The sequence below is a fragment of the Scyliorhinus torazame genome, chromosome 22, assembly GCF_047496885.1.
Source record: "Scyliorhinus torazame isolate Kashiwa2021f chromosome 22, sScyTor2.1, whole genome shotgun sequence".
Classification (NCBI taxonomy): domain Eukaryota; kingdom Metazoa; phylum Chordata; class Chondrichthyes; order Carcharhiniformes; family Scyliorhinidae; genus Scyliorhinus; species Scyliorhinus torazame.
In genome coordinates this window covers 10,399,133-10,420,513 of record NC_092728.1, presented here as the reverse complement: position 1 = coordinate 10,420,513, position 21,381 = coordinate 10,399,133, and the positions used below count along the sequence as shown (strand labels likewise).

Sequence of the window (21,381 nt, the reverse complement as noted above, 5' to 3'; positions counted from 1 at the left end):
TTTTGCCGAACATGTCCCACAATCAGCGCCGAGGGAGGGGGTGGGGTGGGAAGGGGCAGGCTCGCTACTCACAGGGCGAGTCCACCATCAGCGTTTCCTTCTCGCTCGGCTTCCAGCTGTGGCTCTTCACAGGGTCTGACCAAGTGGACGGTGGCACGGGCTCAGGCAGGGGAACAGCGGGCGGCGGGTAGACGCGTTGCTTCATCCTGGCAGGCGGCACGCTGGGGGGTGGCGGATGGAACGTCGGCCTCCCTGGAGCACACAGAGCAGAGGGTGATCTCAGCACACGGCTAATGCAACAACACACATTTCTATGGCACTGTCAATACAATGAAAAACATCCCGCGGTGTGCGGTGTACACCAAAACTCTTTAAACCACAGGCAGTGTGCGGTGTACACCAAAACTCTTTAAACCGCAGGCAGTGTGCGGTGTACACCAAAACTCTTTAAACCACAGGCAGTGTGCGGTGTACACCGAAACTCTAAACCACAGGCAGTGTGCGGTGTACACCGAAACTCTAAACCACAGGCAGTGTGCGGTGTACACCAAAACTCTTTAAACCACAGGCAGTGTGCGGTGTACACCAAAACTCTTTAAACCACAGGCAGTGTGCGGTGTACACCGAAACTCTAAACCACAGGCAGTGTGCGGTGTACACCGAAACTCTAAACCACAGGCAGTGTGCGGTGTACACCAAAACTCTTTAAACCACAGGCAGTGTGCGGTGTACACCAAAACTCTTTAAACCGCAGGCTGTGTGCGGTGTACACCGAAACTCTTTAAACCGCATGCAATGTGCGGTGTACACCGAAACTCTTTAAACCGCAGGCAGTGTGCGGTGTACACCGAAACTCTTTAAACCGCATGCAGTGTGCGGTGTACACCGAAACTCTTTAAACCGCAGGCAGTGTGCGGTGTACACCAAAACTCTTTAAACCGCAGGCAGTGTGCGGTGTACACCGAAACTCTTTAAACCGCATGCAGTGTGCGGTGTACACCGAAACTCTTTAAACCGCATGCAATGTGCGGTGTACACCGAAACTCTTTAAACCGCAGGCAGTGTGCGGTGTACACCGAAACTCTTTAAACCGCATGCAGTGTGCGGTGTACACCAAAACTCTTTAAACCGCAGGCTGTGTGCACCAAAACTCTTTAAACCACAGGCCATATGCGGTGTACACCAAAACTCTTTAAACCGCAGGCAGTGTGCGGTGTACACCAAAACTCTTTAAACCACAGGCAGTGTGCGGTGTACACCAAAACTCTTTAAACCACAGGCAGTGTGCGGTGTACACCGAAACTCTTTAAACCACAGGCAGTGTGCAGTGTACACCAAAACTCTTTAAACCACAGGCAGTGTGCGGTGTACACCGAAACTCTAAACCACAGGCAGTGTGCGGTGTACACCGAAACTCTAAACCACAGGCAGTGTGCGGTGTACACCAAAACTCTTTAAACCACAGGCAGTGTGCGGTGTACACCAAAACTCTTTAAACCGCAGGCTGTGTGCGGTGTACACCGAAACTCTTTAAACCGCATGCAATGTGCGGTGTACACCGAAACTCTTTAAACCGCAGGCAGTGTGCGGTGTACACCGAAACTCTTTAAACCGCATGCAGTGTGCGGTGTACACCGAAACTCTTTAAACCGCAGGCAGTGTGCGGTGTACACCAAAACTCTTTAAACCGCAGGCAGTGTGCGGTGTACACCGAAACTCTTTAAACCGCATGCAGTGTGCGGTGTACACCGAAACTCTTTAAACCGCATGCAATGTGCGGTGTACACCGAAACTCTTTAAACCGCAGGCAGTGTGCGGTGTACACCGAAACTCTTTAAACCGCATGCAGTGTGCGGTGTACACCAAAACTCTTTAAACCGCAGGCTGTGTGCACCAAAACTCTTTAAACCACAGGCCATATGCGGTGTACACCAAAACTCTTTAAACCGCAGGCAGTGTGCGGTGTACACCAAAACTCTTTAAACCGCAGGCAGTGTGCGGTGTACACCAAAACTCTTTAAACCACAGGCAGTGTGCGGTGTACACCGAAACTCTTTAAACCACAGGCAGTGTGCGGTGTACACCGAAACTCTTTAAACCACAGGCAGTGTGCGGTGTACACCAAAACTCTTTAAACCGCAGGCAGTGTGCGGTGTACACCAAAACTCTTTAAACCACAGGCAGTGTGCAGTGTACACCAAAACTCTTTAAACCACAGGCAGTGTGCGGTGTACACCGAAACTCTTTAAACCACAGGCAGTGTGCGGTGTACACCGAAACTCTTTAAACCACAGGCAGTGTGCGGTGTACACCAAAACTCTTTAAACCACAGGCAGTGTGCGGTGTACACCAAAACTCTTTAAACCACAGGCAATGTGCGGTGTACACCAAAACTCTTTAAACCGCAGGCAGTGTGCGGTGTACACCAAAACTCTTTAAACCACAGGCAGTGTGCGGTGTACACCAAAACTCTTTAAACCACAGGCAGTGTGCAGTGTACACCAAAACTCTTTAAACAACAGGCAGTGTGCAGTGTACACCAAAACTCTTTAAACCACAGGCAGTGTGCGGTGTACACCAAAACTCTTTAAACCACAGGCAGTGTGCGGTGTACACCAAAACTCTTTAAACCACAGGCAGTGTGCAGTGTACACCAAAACTCTTTAAACCGCAGGCTGTGTGCGGTGTGCACCAAAACTCTTTAAACCGCAGGCGGTGTGCGGTGTACACCGAAACTCTTTAAACCACAGGCTGTGTGCGGTGTACACCAAAACTCTTTAAACCGCAGGCGGTGTGCGGTGTACACCGAAACTCTTTAAACCACAGGCAATGCGCAGTGTACACCAAAACTCTTTAAACCACAGGCAGTGTCTTCCATCAAGGATAAGGAGTTTTGGGCCAGGAATTACCCCACTGGAGAAGAATGGCTTCCTGCCTCGATCCTTGCACAGACTGGGCCTGACTCGTGTACCATCCAGACCAGAGATGATGTCACCTGGAGGAGGCCGATGGCCTGAAATCTGGTCCGCCGGATATGGAACCCGCTGAAACATTCGGATCCAACTGTACGAAGTCCTGACCTGAACCTTCCTACAATCCTGACACCGACACCCCACCTTCGATCAAGCACCAGAGTTGATGTTGGGGTACAGTTCGAGACCCGGCCAAAATAACCACTGATGACGTTCGGACCAAGGGGAAAACACCAGACGTTTCAACGAATGTAAAGGAGCAAACGCCAATTCGCGATCACCACTCCGAGAGCGACGACCTCCACACCGTCCGACTTGATGATCAGCGGATTTGAATACTGTTCATGTCACACGTGTTTCAATTTTTTGGGGGGATGTTCGATTTCAAAAGGGGAGGAAATGTCGTGTATTCACATCGAGTCTCAGTAGCTGCAGCAGGACACGTGTATTAATAAATGCATATCGCCACAGGTCGCTCGCGCGGGAAACTAACAGAGTGAAGCGGCAGCCCGCAGGGAACACACCTTCCAATCACTACAGAGCAGACAGAGGCCATTTGGCCAGTCGCGTCTGCACTGACCGTCTGAAAGAGCACACGACCTAGGTCCATTTCCACCCCCCCTCCCTGCCCTAATCCTGGACCCCCACCTAACCTTTTGGACACTAAGGGCAATTTATCATGGCCAATCCACCTAACCTGCACATCTTTGGACCGTGGGAGGAAACCGGAGCACAGACACATGTGTGTGCACACAAATAGACACGCATACCGATCCATGTGCAAACACACGCACGGGCACTCGCGTGCACGCATACATGCACAGACACCATGAAAATGAAAAATGAAATGAAAATCACTTATTGTCACAAGTAGGCTTGAAATGAAGTTACTGTGAAAAGCCCCTAGTTGCCACATTCCGGCGCCTGTTCGGGGAGGCTGGTACGGGAATCGAACCGTGCTGCTGGCCTGCCTTAGTCTGCTTTAAAAGCCAGCGATTTAGCCCAGTGTGCTAAACCAGCCCCAACCATCTATACATATATATGACTCATAGGCGGGGAAGCCGAACAGAGCAAAGTTGGTGTTGAGGGCTTTGGTGACGGTGGCAGACGTCATATCGGGTCATGGGATGGCGAAGGGGAAATCGGGAATACGCGTCGACCACATTAAGAAAGTACGTGTTGCGGTCGGTGGAGGGGAGGGGCCCTTTGAAATCCACGCTGAGGCGTTCAAAGGGGCGGGAGGCCTTCACCAGGCGCGCACGGTCTGGCCGGTAGAAGTGCGGTTTACACTCTGCGCAGACCTGGCAGTCTCTGGTGATTGCCCTGACTTCCTCGATGGAGTAGGGCAGACTCCGGGCCTTAATGAAGTGGTAAAAACGGGTGACTCCCGGGTGACAGAGATCGTCGTGCAGGGTCCGGAGTCGGTCCACTTGTGCGCTGGCACATGGACCTCGGGACAGGGCACCGGGGGGCTCGTTGAGCTTACCGGGGCGATACAAAATCTCATAATTGTAGGTGGAGAGCTCGAGCCTCCACCGCAAGACCTTATCATTTTTGATCTTGCCCCGCTGTGTGTTGTTAAACATGAAGGCAACCGACCGTTGGTCAGTGAGGAGAGTGAATCTCCTGCCGGCCAGATAATGCCTCCATTGCCGCCCAGCTTCAACGATTGCTTGGGTCTCCTTTCCGACGGAGGAGTGCCGAATTTCGTAGGCATGAAGGGTGCGTGAAAAGAATGCCACGGGCCTGCCTGCCTGGTTGACGTCTGCTGCATCGCTCTTGACTTGGAAGGGGAGCGTCTCGTGCATCGCGGCCTTGGTGATGTCGGCCTTGTTACGGTTGAAGGCCTGGTGAGCCTCGGCCGCCAGTGGGAAAACGGTGGATTGAATGAGTGGGCGGGCCTTGTCCGTCTAGTTTGGGACCCACTGGGCGTAGTACGAAAAGAACCCCAGGCATCGTTTGAGGGCCTTGGGGCAGTGGGGAAGGGGGAGTTCCATGAGGGGGCGCATGCGACCGGGGTCGGGCCCTAGAACTCCGTTGTGAACCACATAGCCGAGGATGGCTAATCGGTTTGTGCTGAACACACACTTCTCCTTGTTGTAAGTGAGGTTGAGGCGGTGTGGAGGAGTTTGGAAAGGTTAGCGTCGTGGCCCTGCTGGTCGTGGCCGCAGATGGTGACATTGTCCAGGTACAGGAAAGTGGCCCGCAGCCCGTACCGGTCAACCATTCGGTCCATCTCCCGTTGGAAGACTGAGACCCCGTTGGTGAATGGAATCCTAAAGAAATGGTGAAGGCGGCCATCTGCTTCAAACGCGGTGTACTGGCGGTCCGCCTTGCGAATGGGGAGCTGGTGGTAGGCAGATTTCAGGTCCACTGTCGAGAAGACCCGGTACTGTGCAATCTGATTGACCATATCAGATATGCGTGGGAGGGGGTACGCGTCGAGCTGCGTGTACCGATTGATGACCTGACTGTAGTCAACGACCATCCTGTTTTTCTCCCCGGTTTTCGCCACTACCACTTGGGCTCTCCAGGGGCTGTTGCTGGCCTCGATTATGCCTTCCCGCAGCAGCCGCTGGACCTCAGACCTGATGAAGGTCCTGTCCTGGGCGCTGTACCATCTGCTGCTGGTGGCGACGGGTTTGCAATCCGGGGTGAGGTTCGCAAACAGGGAAGGTGGGTCGACCTTAAGGGTCGCGAGGCCACAAACAGTAAGGGGTGGTAGGGGCCCGCCGAATTTCAGGGTTAGACTCTGGAGGTTGCACTGGAAGTCCAGGCCGAGTAGCAAGGCTGCGCAGAGGTTGGGGAGGACGTAGAGCTGGAAGCCGTCAAACTCTACGCCCTGGATGGTGAGGGTGGCGATGCAGTATCCTTCTTGAAATGTCCCTTCTTGCCACAGGCCTTGCAGAGCGCGCTCCGTGCCGGGCAGCGCTGCCGGGGGTGTTTTGTCTGCCCGCAGAAGTAGCACTTGGGTCCCCCGGGGTTGGTTGGCTGGGGGCGGTCGCTGATGGGGTCCATGATGGGGTGGCCGCTGGGGGGGTTCACGATGCACAGGGGGGATGGGCCGTTGTAGCCACCTGGGTTGGCCACTTCCCGACTTAAAATGGAGATCCGCAAAGGCTGCAGGGAAATTCAGCCAACACAGGCAAAAACCAGCAAGTGCAGAAATCCTGTGTATTAGAACTTGCAAAAGCCCAGACAGCACTGAAACTCACAGCTATCTGCATATTAATGAGCGATCCCCGGGAACAATCGAAACATGTAGGTGAATAAGGCCAAGCCAGACTCCTCGGCGCCAGCAGGAGCCAAGACAAAGGAAGGCCAACGGACACTCTGGGACCGCCCAGCAATCAGGGAACAGCTCCAGTATTGGAGAAATCGATCCAAGTGATCGGAACGCAGTCCAATCACTTGGAACCAGATACGGGGTCTGCCCCGAACGGCACGAAGCCCCTGGGGACTATAAAGGAGAGACCCCAAGTTCAATTCGTCCTTCTTGGCAGGGTCACTCAGCAGCACGAAACAACCCTTGACAGTGAACTGCCTAAGCTGCCGCATCAGCCAAGTAAGTCTCCAGTCAACACTCGCTACGAGATAGGCGCTCCTAGCTACCAGTCCATACCAGCTTTTGAATCCTGCAGACTCAGATCGAACGAAAGGCCATTTGTTCCCCTGACCTGGTGGGCCAGTCCGAAGCTAAGTATAGGCCTTTTAGCGATAGAGAATAGTCTAGAAAGTAGAGTTTATGCATGAGTAGCGATTACTGTGTATAATAAATGTGTTTTGATTTGAATCTTACTAATTGGTGTGTTGAGTTATTGATCATTACTTGAACTTGAACCTCGTGGCGGTATCATAAAGATACCTGGCGACTCTAGAGCAAAGGTTATAGAAACAGAGCAAATTCAGTCAAGACCCAACGGGCAACGAATTAAGAGCCAACCAAAGTTAGCAACACCGTGCGGTCGGGGGGCATAAGCCTGTACGTTGCGTGAGACGACCATGAGCGAGAGCACTAGTTTCTTGGTCGCCGCGAGGTCGAGCGTGACCCCTTCTAAGAGACGCTGGCGGATGTAGTCAGACCCTATGCCCGTAACAAACGCGTCTCTCATTAGCAGGTTCGAATGTTCAGTGGCCGAAAGGGCCTGGCAGTCACAGTCTCTCACCAGGGCGAGCAGGGCACGCCAGAAATCTTCCACAGACTCACCGGGAAGTTGGTGCCGCGTGGATAAGAGGTGCCTGGCGTAGATCTTGTTGGTCTGCTGAGCGTAATTCTCCTTCAGTAACACCATGGTCTCTGTGTAGATAGGCACTTCCTGGACGAGGGGAAAAACATCGGAGCTCAGCCACGTGTACAGAATCTGGAGCTTCTGTGCTTCTGAGATTGGGTCTGGCGCAGACCCGATGTACGCTTCAAAGCAAGCTAGCCAATGTTGGAAGTCCTTTTTGGCGTTGTCTGCTTGAAGTTGCAGCTGCAGGCGATCCGGCTCGATGCGGAGGTCCATCTCTGAAAAATCTCTGTGTAATAAATTGATGCACTATCAATGGAGATGAGACGAGAGTAGGATGTAATCGAGGCTTTATTACACAGAGATGTGTGGCCTCCTACAGCAGCTTACAAAATGGCTGCTGTTCGGAGAGCACACACATTTATACTCTGCCTACTGGGCGGAGCCAGCAGGCAGGGATCTACCCCCGTACCTGTAGTGCAGGGGCCTTACCGTAATACCCATATGTCATGATATTCATGTGAACATCACAGCACATACACACGCACATAACGATGGACAGATCAACGGACCAATCAACACGACACAATCACGGACAAGAGCATACACAGTACAAAGCAGGGAACATGACACTTCCTGGACACTCGAGCAGGAGAGAACTCAGGGCACAGACCTCATTGCCAGCCACTCAGAGGTTCACCATGTGCTGAATACCAGAGTTTACTATATTTATAGTTCAATGAAATAAAACTGCTTTGTACCATTCGCAACCGTGTTGGTGCGTCTGTGGGTCAGAGTACCCAACACTTCACCATATATACAATATAATACAACAGTGCTGACTACCACAGGTACAAGATTAAAGGGCATGGACAGGGTGGATAGGGAGCTGTTCCCTTATCGATTTATAAAACCGGAAGGAGAGAGGGAGATTGATTTAAAAAAACGGAGGAGAGAGAGAGAGATTCATTTAAAATATCGGAAGGAGAGAGAGAAATTTAAAATGAAAAGCGAGTGAGAGAGAGAGATTGATTTAAAATACAGGAAGGAGAGATAGTTAAAATAAAGGAAGGAGTTAAAATACATGATGTGGAGATGCCGGCGTTGGACTGGGGTGAGCACAGTACGAAGTCTTACAACACCAGATTTAAAATACAGGAAGGAGAGAGAGAGATTGATTTAAAATACAGGAAGGAGAGAGAGAGATTGATTTAAAATGCAGGAAGGAGAGAGAGAGAGATTGATTTAAAATACAGGAAGGGGAGAGAGAGAGCGAGATTGATTTACAATACAGGAAGAGAGAGAGAGAGAGAGAGATTGATTTAAAATACAGGAAGGAGAGAGAGAGAGAGAGATTAATTTAAAATACAGGAAGGAGAGAGAGAGAGAGAGAGATTTAAAATACAGGAAGGAGGGAGAGAGAGAGAGAGAGATTAATTTAAAATACAGGAAGGAGAGAGAGAGAGAGATTGATTTAAAACACAGGAAGGAGAGAGAGAGAGATTGATTTAAAATACAGGAAGGAGAGAGAGAGAGATTGATTTAAAATGCAGGAAGGAGAGAGAGAGAGAGAATGATTTAAAATACAGGAAGGAGAGAGAGAGAGATTGATTTAAAATACAGGAAGGAGAGAGAGAGAGAGAGATTGATTTAAAATGCAGGAAGGAGAGAGAGAGAGATTGATTTAAAATACAGGAAGGAGAGAGAGAGAGAGATTGATTTAAAATACAGGAAGGAGAGAGAGAGAGAGATTTAAAATACAGGAAGGAGAGAGAGAGAGATTGATTTAAAATGCAGGAAGGAGAGAGAGAGAGATTGATTTAAAATACAGGAAGGAGAGAGAGAGAGATTTAAAATATCGGAAGGAGAGAGAGAGAGAGAGATTTAAAATACAGGAAGGAGAGAGAGAGATTGATTTAAAATACAGGAAGGAGAGAGAGAGAGAGATTGATTTAAAATACAGAAAGGAGAGAGAGAGAGAGAGAGAGAGAGATTGATTTAAAATACAGGAAGGGGAGAGAGAGAGAGATTGATTTAAAATACAGGAAGAGAGAGAGAGAGAGAGAGAGAGAGAGAGATTGATTTAAAATACAGGAAGGAGAGAGAGAGAGAGAGATTGATTTAAAATACAGGAAGGAGAGAGAGAGAGAGATTGATTTAAAATACAGGAAGGAGAGAGAGAGAGAGAGAGATTTAAAATACAGGAAGGAGAGAGAGAGAGAGAGAGAGATTTAAAATACAGGGAGGAGAGAGAGAGAGACAGAGATTTAAAATACAGGAAGGAGAAAGAGAGAGAGAGATTGATTTATAACACAGGAAGGAGAGAGAGAGAGAGAGAGATTGATTTAAAACACAGGAAGGAGAGAGAGAGAGAGAGAGAGCGACTGATTTAAAATACAGGAAGGAGAGAGAGAGAGATTGATTTAAAATACAGGAAGGAGAGAGAGAGAGAGATTGATTTAAAATACAGGAAGGAGAGAGAGAGATTGATTTCAAATACAGGAAGGAGATAGAGAGAGAGAGAGAGATTTCAAATACAGGAAGGAGAGAGAGAGAGAAGGAGCGATTGATTTAAAATACAGGAAGGAGAGAGAGAGAGAGATTGATTTAAAATACAGGAAGGAGAGAGAGAGAGAGAGATTGATTTAAAATGCAGGAAGGAGAGAGAGAGAGATTGATTTAAAATACAGGAAGGAGAGAGAGAGAGATTGATTTAAAATACAGGAAGGGGAGAGAGAGAGCGAGATTGATTTAAAATACAGGAAGAGAGAGAGAGAGAGATTGATTTAAAATACAGGAAGAGAGAGAGAGAGCGAGATTGATTTAAAATACAGGAAGAGAGAGAGAGAGAGATTGATTTAAAATACAGGAAGAGAGAGAGAGAGATTAATTTAAAATACAGGAAGGAGAGAGAGAGAGAGAGATTTAAAATACAGGAAGGAGAGAGAGTGAGAGAGATTGATTTAAAATACAGGAAGGAGAGAGAGAGAGAGATTGATTTAAAATACAGGAAGGAGAGAGAGAGAGAGAGAGATTTAAAATACAGGAAGGAGAGAGAGAGAGAGAGAGAGATTTAAAATACAGGGAGGAGAGAGAGAGAGACAGAGATTTAAAATACAGGAAGGAGAAAGAGAGAGAGAGATTGATTTATAACACAGGAAGGAGAGAGAGAGAGAGAGAGATTGATTTAAAACACAGGAAGGAGAGAGAGAGAGAGAGAGAGCGACTGATTTAAAATACAGGAAGGAGAGAGAGAGAGATTGATTTAAAATACAGGAAGGAGAGAGAGAGAGAGATTGATTTAAAATACAGGAAGGAGAGAGAGAGATTGATTTCAAATACAGGAAGGAGATAGAGAGAGAGAGAGAGATTTCAAATACAGGAAGGAGAGAGAGAGAGAAGGAGCGATTGATTTAAAATACAGGAAGGAGAGAGAGAGAGAGATTGATTTAAAATACAGGAAGGAGAGAGAGAGAGAGAGATTGATTTAAAATGCAGGAAGGAGAGAGAGAGAGATTGATTTAAAATACAGGAAGGAGAGAGAGAGAGATTGATTTAAAATACAGGAAGGGGAGAGAGAGAGCGAGATTGATTTAAAATACAGGAAGAGAGAGAGAGAGAGATTGATTTAAAATACAGGAAGAGAGAGAGAGAGCGAGATTGATTTAAAATACAGGAAGAGAGAGAGAGAGAGATTGATTTAAAATACAGGAAGAGAGAGAGAGAGATTAATTTAAAATACAGGAAGGAGAGAGAGAGAGAGAGATTTAAAATACAGGAAGGAGAGAGAGTGAGAGAGATTGATTTAAAATACAGGAAGAGAGAGAGAGAGATTAATTTAAAATACAGGAAGGAGAGAGAGAGAGAGAGATTTAAAATACAGGAAGGAGAGAGAGTGAGAGAGATTGATTTAAAATACAGGAAGAGAGAGAGAGAGATTAATTTAAAATACAGGAAGGAGAGAGAGAGAGAGAGATTTAAAATACAGGAAGGAGAGAGAGTGAGAGAGATTGATTTAAAATACAGGAAGAGAGAGAGAGAGAGATTGATTTAAAATACAGGAAGGAGAGAGAGAGAGATTAATTTAAAATACAGGAAGGAGAGAGAGAGAGAGAGATTTAAAATACAGGAAGGAGAGAGAGAGAGATTGATTTAAAATGCAGGAAGGAGAGAGAGAGAGAGAATGATTTAAAATACAGGAAGGAGAGAGAGAGAGAGATTGATTTAAAATGCAGGAAGGAGAGAGAGAGAGAGAGATTGATTTAAAATGCAGGAAGGAGAGAGAGAGAGATTGATTTAAAACACAGGAAGGAGAGAGAGAGAGAGAGAGATTGATTTAAAACACAGGAAGGAGATAGAGATTTAAAATGCAGGAAGGAGAGAGAGATTTAATATACAGGAAGGAGAGAGAGGGAGAGAGATTGATTTAAAACACAGGAAGGAGAGAGAGAGAGAGATTGATTTAAAATACAGGAAGAGAGAGAGAGAGAGAGATTGATTTAAAACACAGGAAGGAGAGAGAGAGAGAGATTGATTTAAAATACAGGAAGGAGAGAGAGAGAGAGATTGATTTAAAATACAGGAAGGAGAGGGAGAGAGATTGATTTAAAATACAGGAAGGAGAGAGAGAGAGAGATTGATTTAAAACACAGGAAGGAGAGAGAGAGAGAGAGATTGATTTAAAACACAGGAAGGAGAGAGAGAGAGAGATTGATTTAAAATACAGGAAGGAGAGGGAGAGAGAGATTGATTTAAAATGCAGGAAGCAGAGAGAGAGAGAGATTGATTTAAAATACAGGAAGGAGAGAGAGAGAGAGATTTAAAATACAGGAAGGAGAGAGAGAGAGAGAGATTGATTTAAAATACAGGAAGGAGAGGGAGAGAGAGAGAGATTTAAAATACAGGAAGGAGAGAGAGAGAGAGATTGATTTAAAACACAGGAAGGAGAGAGAGAGATTTAAAATACAGGAAGGAGAGAGAGAGAGAGATTTAAAATACAGGAAGGAGAGAGAGAGAGAGAGAGATTGATTTAAAATACAGGAAGGAGAGGGAGAGAGAGAGAGATTTAAAATACAGGAAGGAGAGAGAGAGAGATTGATTTAAAACAGGAAGGAGAGAGAGAGAGATTTAAAATACAGGAAGGAGAGAGAGAGAGAGATTGATTTAAAATACAGGAAGGAGAGGTAGAGAGAGAGAGAGAGAGAGAGATTTAAAATACAGGAAGGAGAGAGAGAGAGATTGATTTAAAATACAGGAAGGAGAGAGAGAGATTGATTTAAGATACAGGAAGGAGAGGGAGAGAGAGAGAGAGAGAGATTTAAAATACTGGAAGGAGAGAGAGAGAGAGAGAGATTGATTTAAAATACCGGAAGGAGAGAGAGAAAGAGAGATTGATTTAAAACACAGGAAGGAGAGAGAGAGAGATTGATTTAAAATACAGGAAGGAGAGAGAGAGAGATTGATTTAAAATACAGGAAGGAGAGAGAGATAGAGATTGATTTCAAATACAGGAAGGAGATGGAGAGAGAGAGAGATTTCAAATACAGGAAGGAGAGAGAGAGATTGATTTAAAATGCAGGAAGGAGAGAGAGAGATTGATTTAAAATACAGGAAGGGGAGAGAGAGAGAGAGATTAATTTAAAATACAGGAAGGAGAGACAGAGAGAGAGAGATTGATTTAAAATTCAGGAAGGATAGAGAGGGAGATTGATTTAAAATACAGGAAGGAGAGAGAGAGAGAGATTGATTTAAAATGCAGGAAGGAGAGAGAGAGAGAGAGATTGATTTAAAATACAGGAAGGAGAGAGAGAGAGAGATTGATTTAAAATACAGGAAGGAGAGAGAGAGATTGATTTAAAATACAGGAAGGGGAGAGAGAGAGAGAGAGAGATTGATTTAAAATACAGGAAGGGGAGAGAGAGAGATTGATTTAAAATACAGGAAGGAGAGAGAGAGAGATTGATTTAAAATACAGGAAGGAGAGAGAGAGAGAGATTGATTTAAAATACAGGAAGGAGAGAGAGAGATTGATTTAAAATACAGGAAGGAGAGAGAGAGGGAGATTGATTTAAAATACAGGAAGGAGAGAGCGAGAGATTGATTTAAAATACAGGAAGGAGAGAGAGAGAGAGAGATTGATTTAAAATACAGGAAGGGGAGAGAGAGAGATTGATTTAAAATACAGGAAGGAGAGAGAGAGAGATTGATTTAAAATACAGGAAGGAGAGAGAGAGAGAGATTGATTTAAAATACAGGAAGGAGAGAGAGAGATTGATTTAAAATACAGGAAGGAGAGAGAGAGAGATTGATTTAAAATACAGGAAGGAGAGAGAGAGAGAGAGATTTAAAATACAGGAAGGAGAGAGAGAGAGAGATTGATTTAAAATACAGGAAGGCGAGAGAGAGAGATTGATTTAAAATACAGGAAGGAGGGAGAGAGAGATTGATTTAAAATACAGGAAGGAGGGAGAGAGAGAGAGAGATTTCAAATACAGGAAGGAGAGAGAGAGAGAGATTGATTTAAAATACAGGAAGATGAGAGAGAGAGAGATTGATTTAAAATACAGGAAGGCGAGAGAGAGATTTAAAATACAGGAAGGAGAGAGAGAGCGATTGATTTAAAATACAGGAAGGAGAGAGAGAGAGATTGATTTAAAATACAGGAAGGAGAGAGAGAGAGATTGATTTAAAATACAGGAAGGAGAGAGAGAGAGAGAGATTGATTTAAAATTCAGGAAGAAGAGAGAAAGAGAGATTGGTTTGAAGTACAGTCAGGAGAGTATAAAAATGGCAGGTCATGCTGCAGCTTTATAGAACCTGAGTACGGCCACATTTGGAATATAGGGCGCGATCCACTGACCGCATGAGCGCGGTCTATGCCGGGAGAGCCCTCTTGTGGGTTTCCTGGACGACTTTACGCCTCGCGGGATTCACCCGAGTCCTGTGAGGCATCGGAGTAGACCAAACAGCTCGTGCCGAAGCCAGCATTAAACCGATTTTGGCAAACTTACCCGGGATCCACCAGCCCCCCCAGCGAGGCCGCAGGCCTCATTCGCCACTGGTCCACACAAACATGGACCAGACGGAACCCCCACCTGGAGTCTCTCGGGTCATCGGAAACCCCTGGGTGGTCAGGGTCAGTTCCGGGTGGCTCCCTGACCCTCCCCCTGGACGCAAGCACCTTGGCACTGCCCAGCTGGCACTGCCATGGGTCAGAGCCCGAGGGAGGCCATGCCCATGAAAGGAGGGTGGAGGGGGTTTCGAAGGGTGCAGGGCAGCTAAGTCTGGGAGGTTGGGGGGGGTGTGTGACGGGTGGTGGCCCTGGAATGGATGGGGTGCAGTATGAGGGCTTGGGGGGAGAGTCTGAAGAGGGGGTCCCTGGCATGGTGTCCTCACTTGGGGTTTGTGCGATAGTGCCCATGTGTGTGGGGGCAACATTGCCCATGGGTGGGGGGGGGTGTGGGGGACCTCACCCACAAGCTCTTAGAGATCGGGGTACCCTTTCAAAATGGCGGCCCGATCTCTGAGTTCAGCTCCCTAGGGCTACAATTCTAAGGGCAAGAATATCCTGAAAAATTGCCAAGTGTGGTAGCGAGCGGGAATTGTCACGAGCATCTCGGTGTTCGGCCCAGCAAAACCGGCAACGCAACATGTTAATTGGTCCACTTAATGAGGCCTCACGGGCTTCTCGCCGCAAATAACGCCTCGCCAGCTGATTCGCTGGGACCGCGCTCGCCAGCCCCTCCACTAACAAGGTCGAGCAGCACTTAAGCTGCACTTGCTCAGTCAACCCTGTCACGGGAGTGTCCCTTGAAGAAAAGTTTTTGTCTTATCACATGGCTTCAGCGCTGTCATTGTGTGGGCGGAGCTGGGCTGTGGCTCCGAGTTTCACTTTCGCTTCGAGTTTGAACTGGTTTTGTTCCGCACGGGTTGAGAGGTTTTTTTTCTCTATCTGCAGATTAAAAGCGGTTTCCAGACTGCTCGATAACTTGAAAAGAAATAACTGTTTCCCAGAAGGAATTGAAACCTGCTGTTTTGGAAAGGAAACAGGGGCGTCCATACCAGGTCGTGAGTGCCGTGTGTGGGGCCACCACCTTTTGAATTGGGTTTCTGGTTTATGGGATCTTGTTATTAAATTGGAACAGTTAAAGGGAGGAATTTGGTATGGGTGATATATAGAATACTGTAGCTGATAAAAATGCTTACTGTGTGTGTTTATAGAAATGTTAACTAAATTCGTAGAATAAAGCTTGTTGATTTGATTAAAAGTGCTTAAGGCCTCGGTTGAATAACACCTGAAAAGTAGGCCCTTGTGCTCATCGTCACCAAAATCAATAAACGGTTGTGGGTCAGGGTAACTCCATGATAGACTTTGGAGTTTCCCCTGGCCCATAACAACCCCAGCCAGCTCTCAATAATGGCTCTGAGGAGACCAGCTCCAAGATTCGGGACACAAATCACGGGAGGCTCCTGGATGCGGTGGAGACCAGGAGGGATGTCCTGTTCCCCCGGAGAGTGAGCCACAAGGCAGCCATTGCTGCCTGGGACAAAGTGGCGGCAGCCATTATGTTCCAACATTATGACAAGATGACTGGCCAGCAGTGTGCAGGAAGAAGGTTAATGACCTACAACGGGTGACGAGACACCATCTCCAGCTCTCCCTCCCCCTTCAACCCCGCCTCCATACCCCCTTTCCCACCCTGAACCACGCGTGTGGCTAACAATGCCCCCTCTCTGTGTCTCCTCAGGAAAAGGCCTCCCACAATCGGCGGGAGAGGGCCCAGACTGGCGGAGGGGTGCTGGACATAAGAAAAAAATGAATAAATAATGGCTTATTGTCACAAGTAGGCTTCAATGAAGTTACTGTGAAAAGCCCCGAGGCGCCACATTCGGGAGCCTGTTCGGGGAGGCCGGTAACCATCACCTCCTTTGAGGAGCGGGCCCTGGAGGTGACCGGCGTGGCCGAGGACAGGGCGGTCAGCCACGCGGAGACTGGCGGATGCCACAGAGGTGAGGAACCACCGGGGAACCTCAAACAAACGCGAGTAGCGATTGCCTCCCTAACTGACCCATCCCTCCCACTGACCACATGTCCATTCTCCCGCAGGTCCTCCCAGCCGACGGCCCATCCCGGGCGGCCCCCTCTCCCGACTCGGAGGAGGACACCTCGGAGGAGAGCCCGGAGGATGCAACTGTTACACTCACCTCCCAGCTGTCGTCCCCATCCTCCACCAGCGCAGGTACACATACCCCGGTGGGAGATGTGAGTGGTCAGGCGTCTGGGGCACAATCTGGTGAGCCCCACGCAGCTACATCTGGTGGAGACAGTAACCCCCCCCCCCCCCCCCCCCCCCCCCCGCCCAGGCGAGACAGCAGTCGGAGAGCTGCTGGATCCCAGGACCCAGCTGGGCCCCATCCTGATGCTGAGCCTCTGAACAGGGCTACCCGGAGCTGATGGAGACGATAGGGAGCGGCCGCGATGTTCCGAGGGAGATGTCGGCGACACTCCAGCAGATCCATAGCAGCTTGGACGAGTCCCAGAGGCTACGGGCGCGGGAGATGTCGCTGGCAATGAGTGGCGCCGAGGGCAACACTGCTCGGGTGGCGACCGCAGTGGAGAGCCTGATGATGCCCGACGTCGGCACCATGAGTGAAGGTGTCCAAGGCGTGGCGCAGTCGGTGACGGCCGAGCAGAATGTCCGACTCACTGGGAGCTGTCACCCAGTACCAGGCTGACCTTGATCAGGTTCTGCGGGACATGTCCCGCCCTCAGATGGGAATGGCCGAGGCGCTGCGGAGTTGGCCCAGTCGTCGAGGGCGTCGACACGATGAGTGCGGACCACGGGGGAACTGCCAGGCTGGCAGAGCCATACTATGCAGGGGCAGCCGGGGCTTGAACCAGCTGCCCCGTGGGCACCGATCGGGAGCTGCCAGGCCGGGCACATCCCTTGGGACGATGGTGGCCACCAGCACTCCCGGGTTCCACCCCTCTGATGAGGCCACGCCGCGGGGTCAGCACACGGGACAGGGCGGCACGGCTGTGCATGTGCCGCCGACAAGTGAGCCGGGGCCCACCGGCCCCAGAGGATGCCCGCCAGGGGCATCGAAGCCCCCCCCCCCCCCGTGGCGCCCACCCTCCGGCCGTGGACACGTCCCCGGACCTGCGTCCCATCCCCTGGGTGTTCGGACGTTGCGTATGTGGTGTTGCCCCCCGCTGTGTTCAGGCACCACGGTCTGATTGGGATGCTAGTCAATGACTTGCTCACCCATGGGAATCCACTTGGCATGTGTGCGGAGCTCACGTGACCACGATTGCCAATGCCCAATAACAATAGCCTTCATCCGCACGGCCAGATGCCCCAGCGGCCGGTGGGGGTTTATGGGTGATCGGTGGGAAAGACGGGCAGGGCCTGGAATTGGGTTGGGGTCCAGGAGCTGGCATGGTGGTGTAAGGTTTTCGGGCAATTCGGCCCTTTTTGGACTGTTCAAGAATAAAACCCAGAGACTGTAAACTGGACACTTTTCAGCCAAAGGAACATAACCAAATTTCCCAGCAGGCTTGGTCCGCTGAGCTGAGTAGGGGCATAGGTATTTACAAACCCCCCCCTAGGAGCTACAAGGAAGGAGAAGCCAGACAACTAAATTGGATTAAAAACAGAGACAAAGGGGCACGGTAATGCTGTAAGGGGCCTGCCTGCAAGCAGGACAATGTGATGGTCATAGCCCCATGCAGATGTAAGTGACTTTGTCTCCACCAGAGCGGAATCCCATCAACATAACGAGGTGAGGATAGCAGCGATCTCCGAAGCAGATGGACTGCAGCACGGTAGCATAGTGGTTAGCACAATTGCTTCACAGCTCCAGGGTCCCAGGTTCGATTCCCGGCTTGGGTCACTGCCTGTGCGGAGTCTGCACGAGAGGGATTACGGACCCCGGAAGTGTAGCAGGTTTTAGGTTAGACGGGCAGCATGGTCGGCACAGGCTTGGAGGGCCGAAGGGCCTGTTCCTGTGCTGTACATTTCTTTCTTTCTTGTTCGTTGAGAGAGAGAAAGAGATTGATTTAAAATACAGGAAGGGGGGAGAGAAAGAGAGAGAGATTTAAAATACAGGGAGGAGAGAGAGAGAGACAGAGAGATTTAAAATACAGGAAGGGTATCCTTCCAGCTGGGTCACTGTCTGTGCGGAGTCTGCACATCCTCCTCGTGTGTGCGTGGGTTTCCTCCGGGTGCTCCGGTTTCCTCCCACAGTCCAAAGATGTGCAGGTTAGGTGGATTGGCTGTGATAAATTGCCCTTAGTGTCCAAAATTGCCCTTCGCGTTGGTTGAGTGGGGTTACTGGGTTATGGGGATAGGGTGGTGTGGGCTTGGGTAGGGTGCTCTTTCCAAGAGCCGGTGCAGACTCGATGGGCCGAATGGCCTCCTTCTGCACTGTAAATTCTATCTATGAGAGAGAGATTTAAGATACAGGAAGGAGAGAGATTGAATTAAAATGCACAATGCAGTGAGAGATTGATTTAAAATGCAAGATAGAGAGAGAGAGAGATTTAAAATACAGGAAGGAGAGAGAGAAAGAGAGATTGATTTAAAATACAGGAAGGAGAGAGAGAGAGATTGATTTAAAATACAGGAAGGAGAGAGAGAGAGAGAGATTGATTTAAAATACAGGAAGAAGAGAGAGTGAGAGAGATTAATTTAAAATACAGGAATGAGAGAGAGAAAGAGAGATTGATTTAAAATACAGGAAGGAGAGAGAGAGATTTAAAATACAGGAAGGAGAGAGAGTGAGAGAGATTAATTTAAAATACAGGAATGAGAGAGAGAGAAAGAGAGATTGATTTAAAATACAGGAAGGAGAGAGAGAGAGAGAGAGAGATTTAAAATACAGGAAGGAGAGAGAGAGAGAGAGATTGATTTAAAATACAGGAAGGAGAGAGAGAGAGAGAGAGAGAGATTGATTTAAAATACGGGAAGGAGAGAGAGAGAGAGAGAGAGATTTAAAATACAGGAAGGAGAGAGAGAGATTGATTTAAAATGCAGGAAGCAGAGAGAGAGAGATTTAAAATACAGGAAGGAGAGAGAGAGAGAGAGAGAGATTGATTTAAAATACAGGAAGGAGAGAGAGAAAGAGAGTTTGATTTAAAATACAGGAAGGAGAGAGAGAGAGAGAGATTGATTTAAAATACAGGAAGGAGAGAGAGAGAGAGAGAGAGATTGATTTAAAATACAGGAAGGAGAGAGAGAGAGAGAGAGAGATTGATTTAAAATACAGGAAGGAGAGAGAGAAAGAGAGTTTGATTTAAAATACAGGAAGGAGAGAGAGAGAGAGATGATTTAAAATACAGGAAGGAGAGAGAGAGAGAGAGAGAGATTGATTTAAAATACAGGAAGGAGAGAGAGAAAGAGAGTTTGATTTAAAATACAGGAAGGAGAGAGAGAGAGAGATTGATTTAAAATACAGGAAGGAGAGAGAGAGAGAGATTGATTTAAAATACAGGAAGGAGAGAGAGAGAGAGAGATTTAAAATACAGGAAGGAGAGAGAGAGAGAGATTGATTTAAAATACAGGAAGGAGAGAGAGAGAGATTTAAAATACAGGAATGAGAGAGAGAGAGAGAGATTGATTTAAAATACAGGAAGGAGAGAGAGAGAGAGAGATTGATTTAAAATACAGGAAGGAGAGAGAGAGAGAGAGATTGATTTAAAATGCAGGAAGGAGAGAGAGATTTAAAATTACAACTCCAACTGTCGCCTGTGAGGGGCAGCACAGCTTCAGAAAAGCTCGGCTGTGACCGTTCATGCTGGAGTGGGAACGAAGAAAGAAAAGGCAGAGCTTGTGTCGCAGTTTGATCCGGAGAATGGGGTTGATTTTGGAGCCATTACACCTAATGGTAGCACGGTGCTTAGCACTGTTGCTTCACAGCCGCAGTGACCCAGGTTCGATTCCCGGCTTGGGTCACGGTCTGTGCGGAGTCTGCACGTTCTCCCCGTGTGTGCGTGGGTTTCCACCGGGTGCTCCGGTTTCCTCCCACAGTCCAAAGATGTGCAGGTTAGGTGGATTGGCCGTGATAAATTGCCCTTAGTGTCCAAAATTGCCCTTAGTGCCGGGTGGGGTTACTGGGTTATGGGGATAGGGTGGAGGTGTTGACCTTGGGTAGGGTGCTCTTTCCAAGAGCCGGTGCAGACTCGATGGGCCGAATGGCCTCCTTCTGCACTGTAAATTCTATGATCTATAAGATGGAAGCCCTTGAAAAATCTTCACAATGGAGCTTAACCTTGTTATCTAAAAGAATAGACTGTCTGGAACTCGTGTATTGCGCTGGGACAGGCCGTGCAAGATAACCGGTGGAAAAAACCAAGTTGGAGGCGGACCTAGGGGAGGTACTCCAATCCTGACAGAAGCCGCAGGAACTCACTGGGTGGAGGGGGCGGAGCCGGCGCCAAATTCAAATCGGGACAGGTCTGCCTGGCTGGAAGGGGCGGGACCAGCGGGAACTTCAAACTTGTACCTTTTCAATAAACCTCGATTTGAATTGTAATTGGAGTCCGTTGCAATTCTTCGATCTCTCACCAGCGATCTCTGACCAAGTCATATTTAAAAACTCCTCACCCTAATTCCGGGGTCGAGAACCTAGGGTAATCTTGGAACGATTCGAACCCGTTCACTCAGGACAGGGTGCTGGTTAGGTAATAAACAGCAGTGTCCTATTCTCTCTCTTGGGAGAGCTACTCCAGCGAAGTAGGAACCGGGTGGGTGTTGTACCACCGGCAAGAGAGAGAATCACCTGGGCATTGGTGGGGGTCTGGATATCTGTGCGATAAAAGCCTCAGGCTCCCGGTTAGGGATAAACGGCAGGCTTGATTCAGTGCTCTCCCCCGCGGAGGTGTCCCAGTGCGGCATCCCCTGGTCTCTGAGGTTTCGGTGCCAGCTGGAGAGAGACACACACAGATACTCAAACCCCAGATATCGGCCCAGTAGTGGAGTAAAACAAGAAGAAACCCGCTACAGTGGTGCCGTGAGCGATTTCCTGTTCCCAACACCACCCGCCCCCACCCCTCATGGCGACCCATCCCTGCAAGGGTCCCCCACTCCCCGCCGAGCACAGGGGCAGGAAGCCCACAGCCGGCCCCCCTCGGGCTCTTTGAGTAAAGATGGCCGCTCACCTCCTCAGCTCCCCACAGAAGC

General features: G+C 48.6%; 1 protein-coding gene across 1 annotated transcript in view; it reads right to left on the bottom strand.

Moving 5' to 3' along the window:
- Window positions 1-21,381, bottom strand: part of LOC140399425 (interleukin-1 receptor-associated kinase 1-like) — a 64,640-nt gene that overhangs the window by 32,761 nt on the left and 10,498 nt on the right. The window contains exon 3 of the mRNA XM_072489003.1: window positions 73-252. Coding sequence (XP_072345104.1) covers window positions 73-252 — 180 coding nt within the window. The remainder of the gene's footprint in view (window positions 1-72; window positions 253-21,381) is intronic.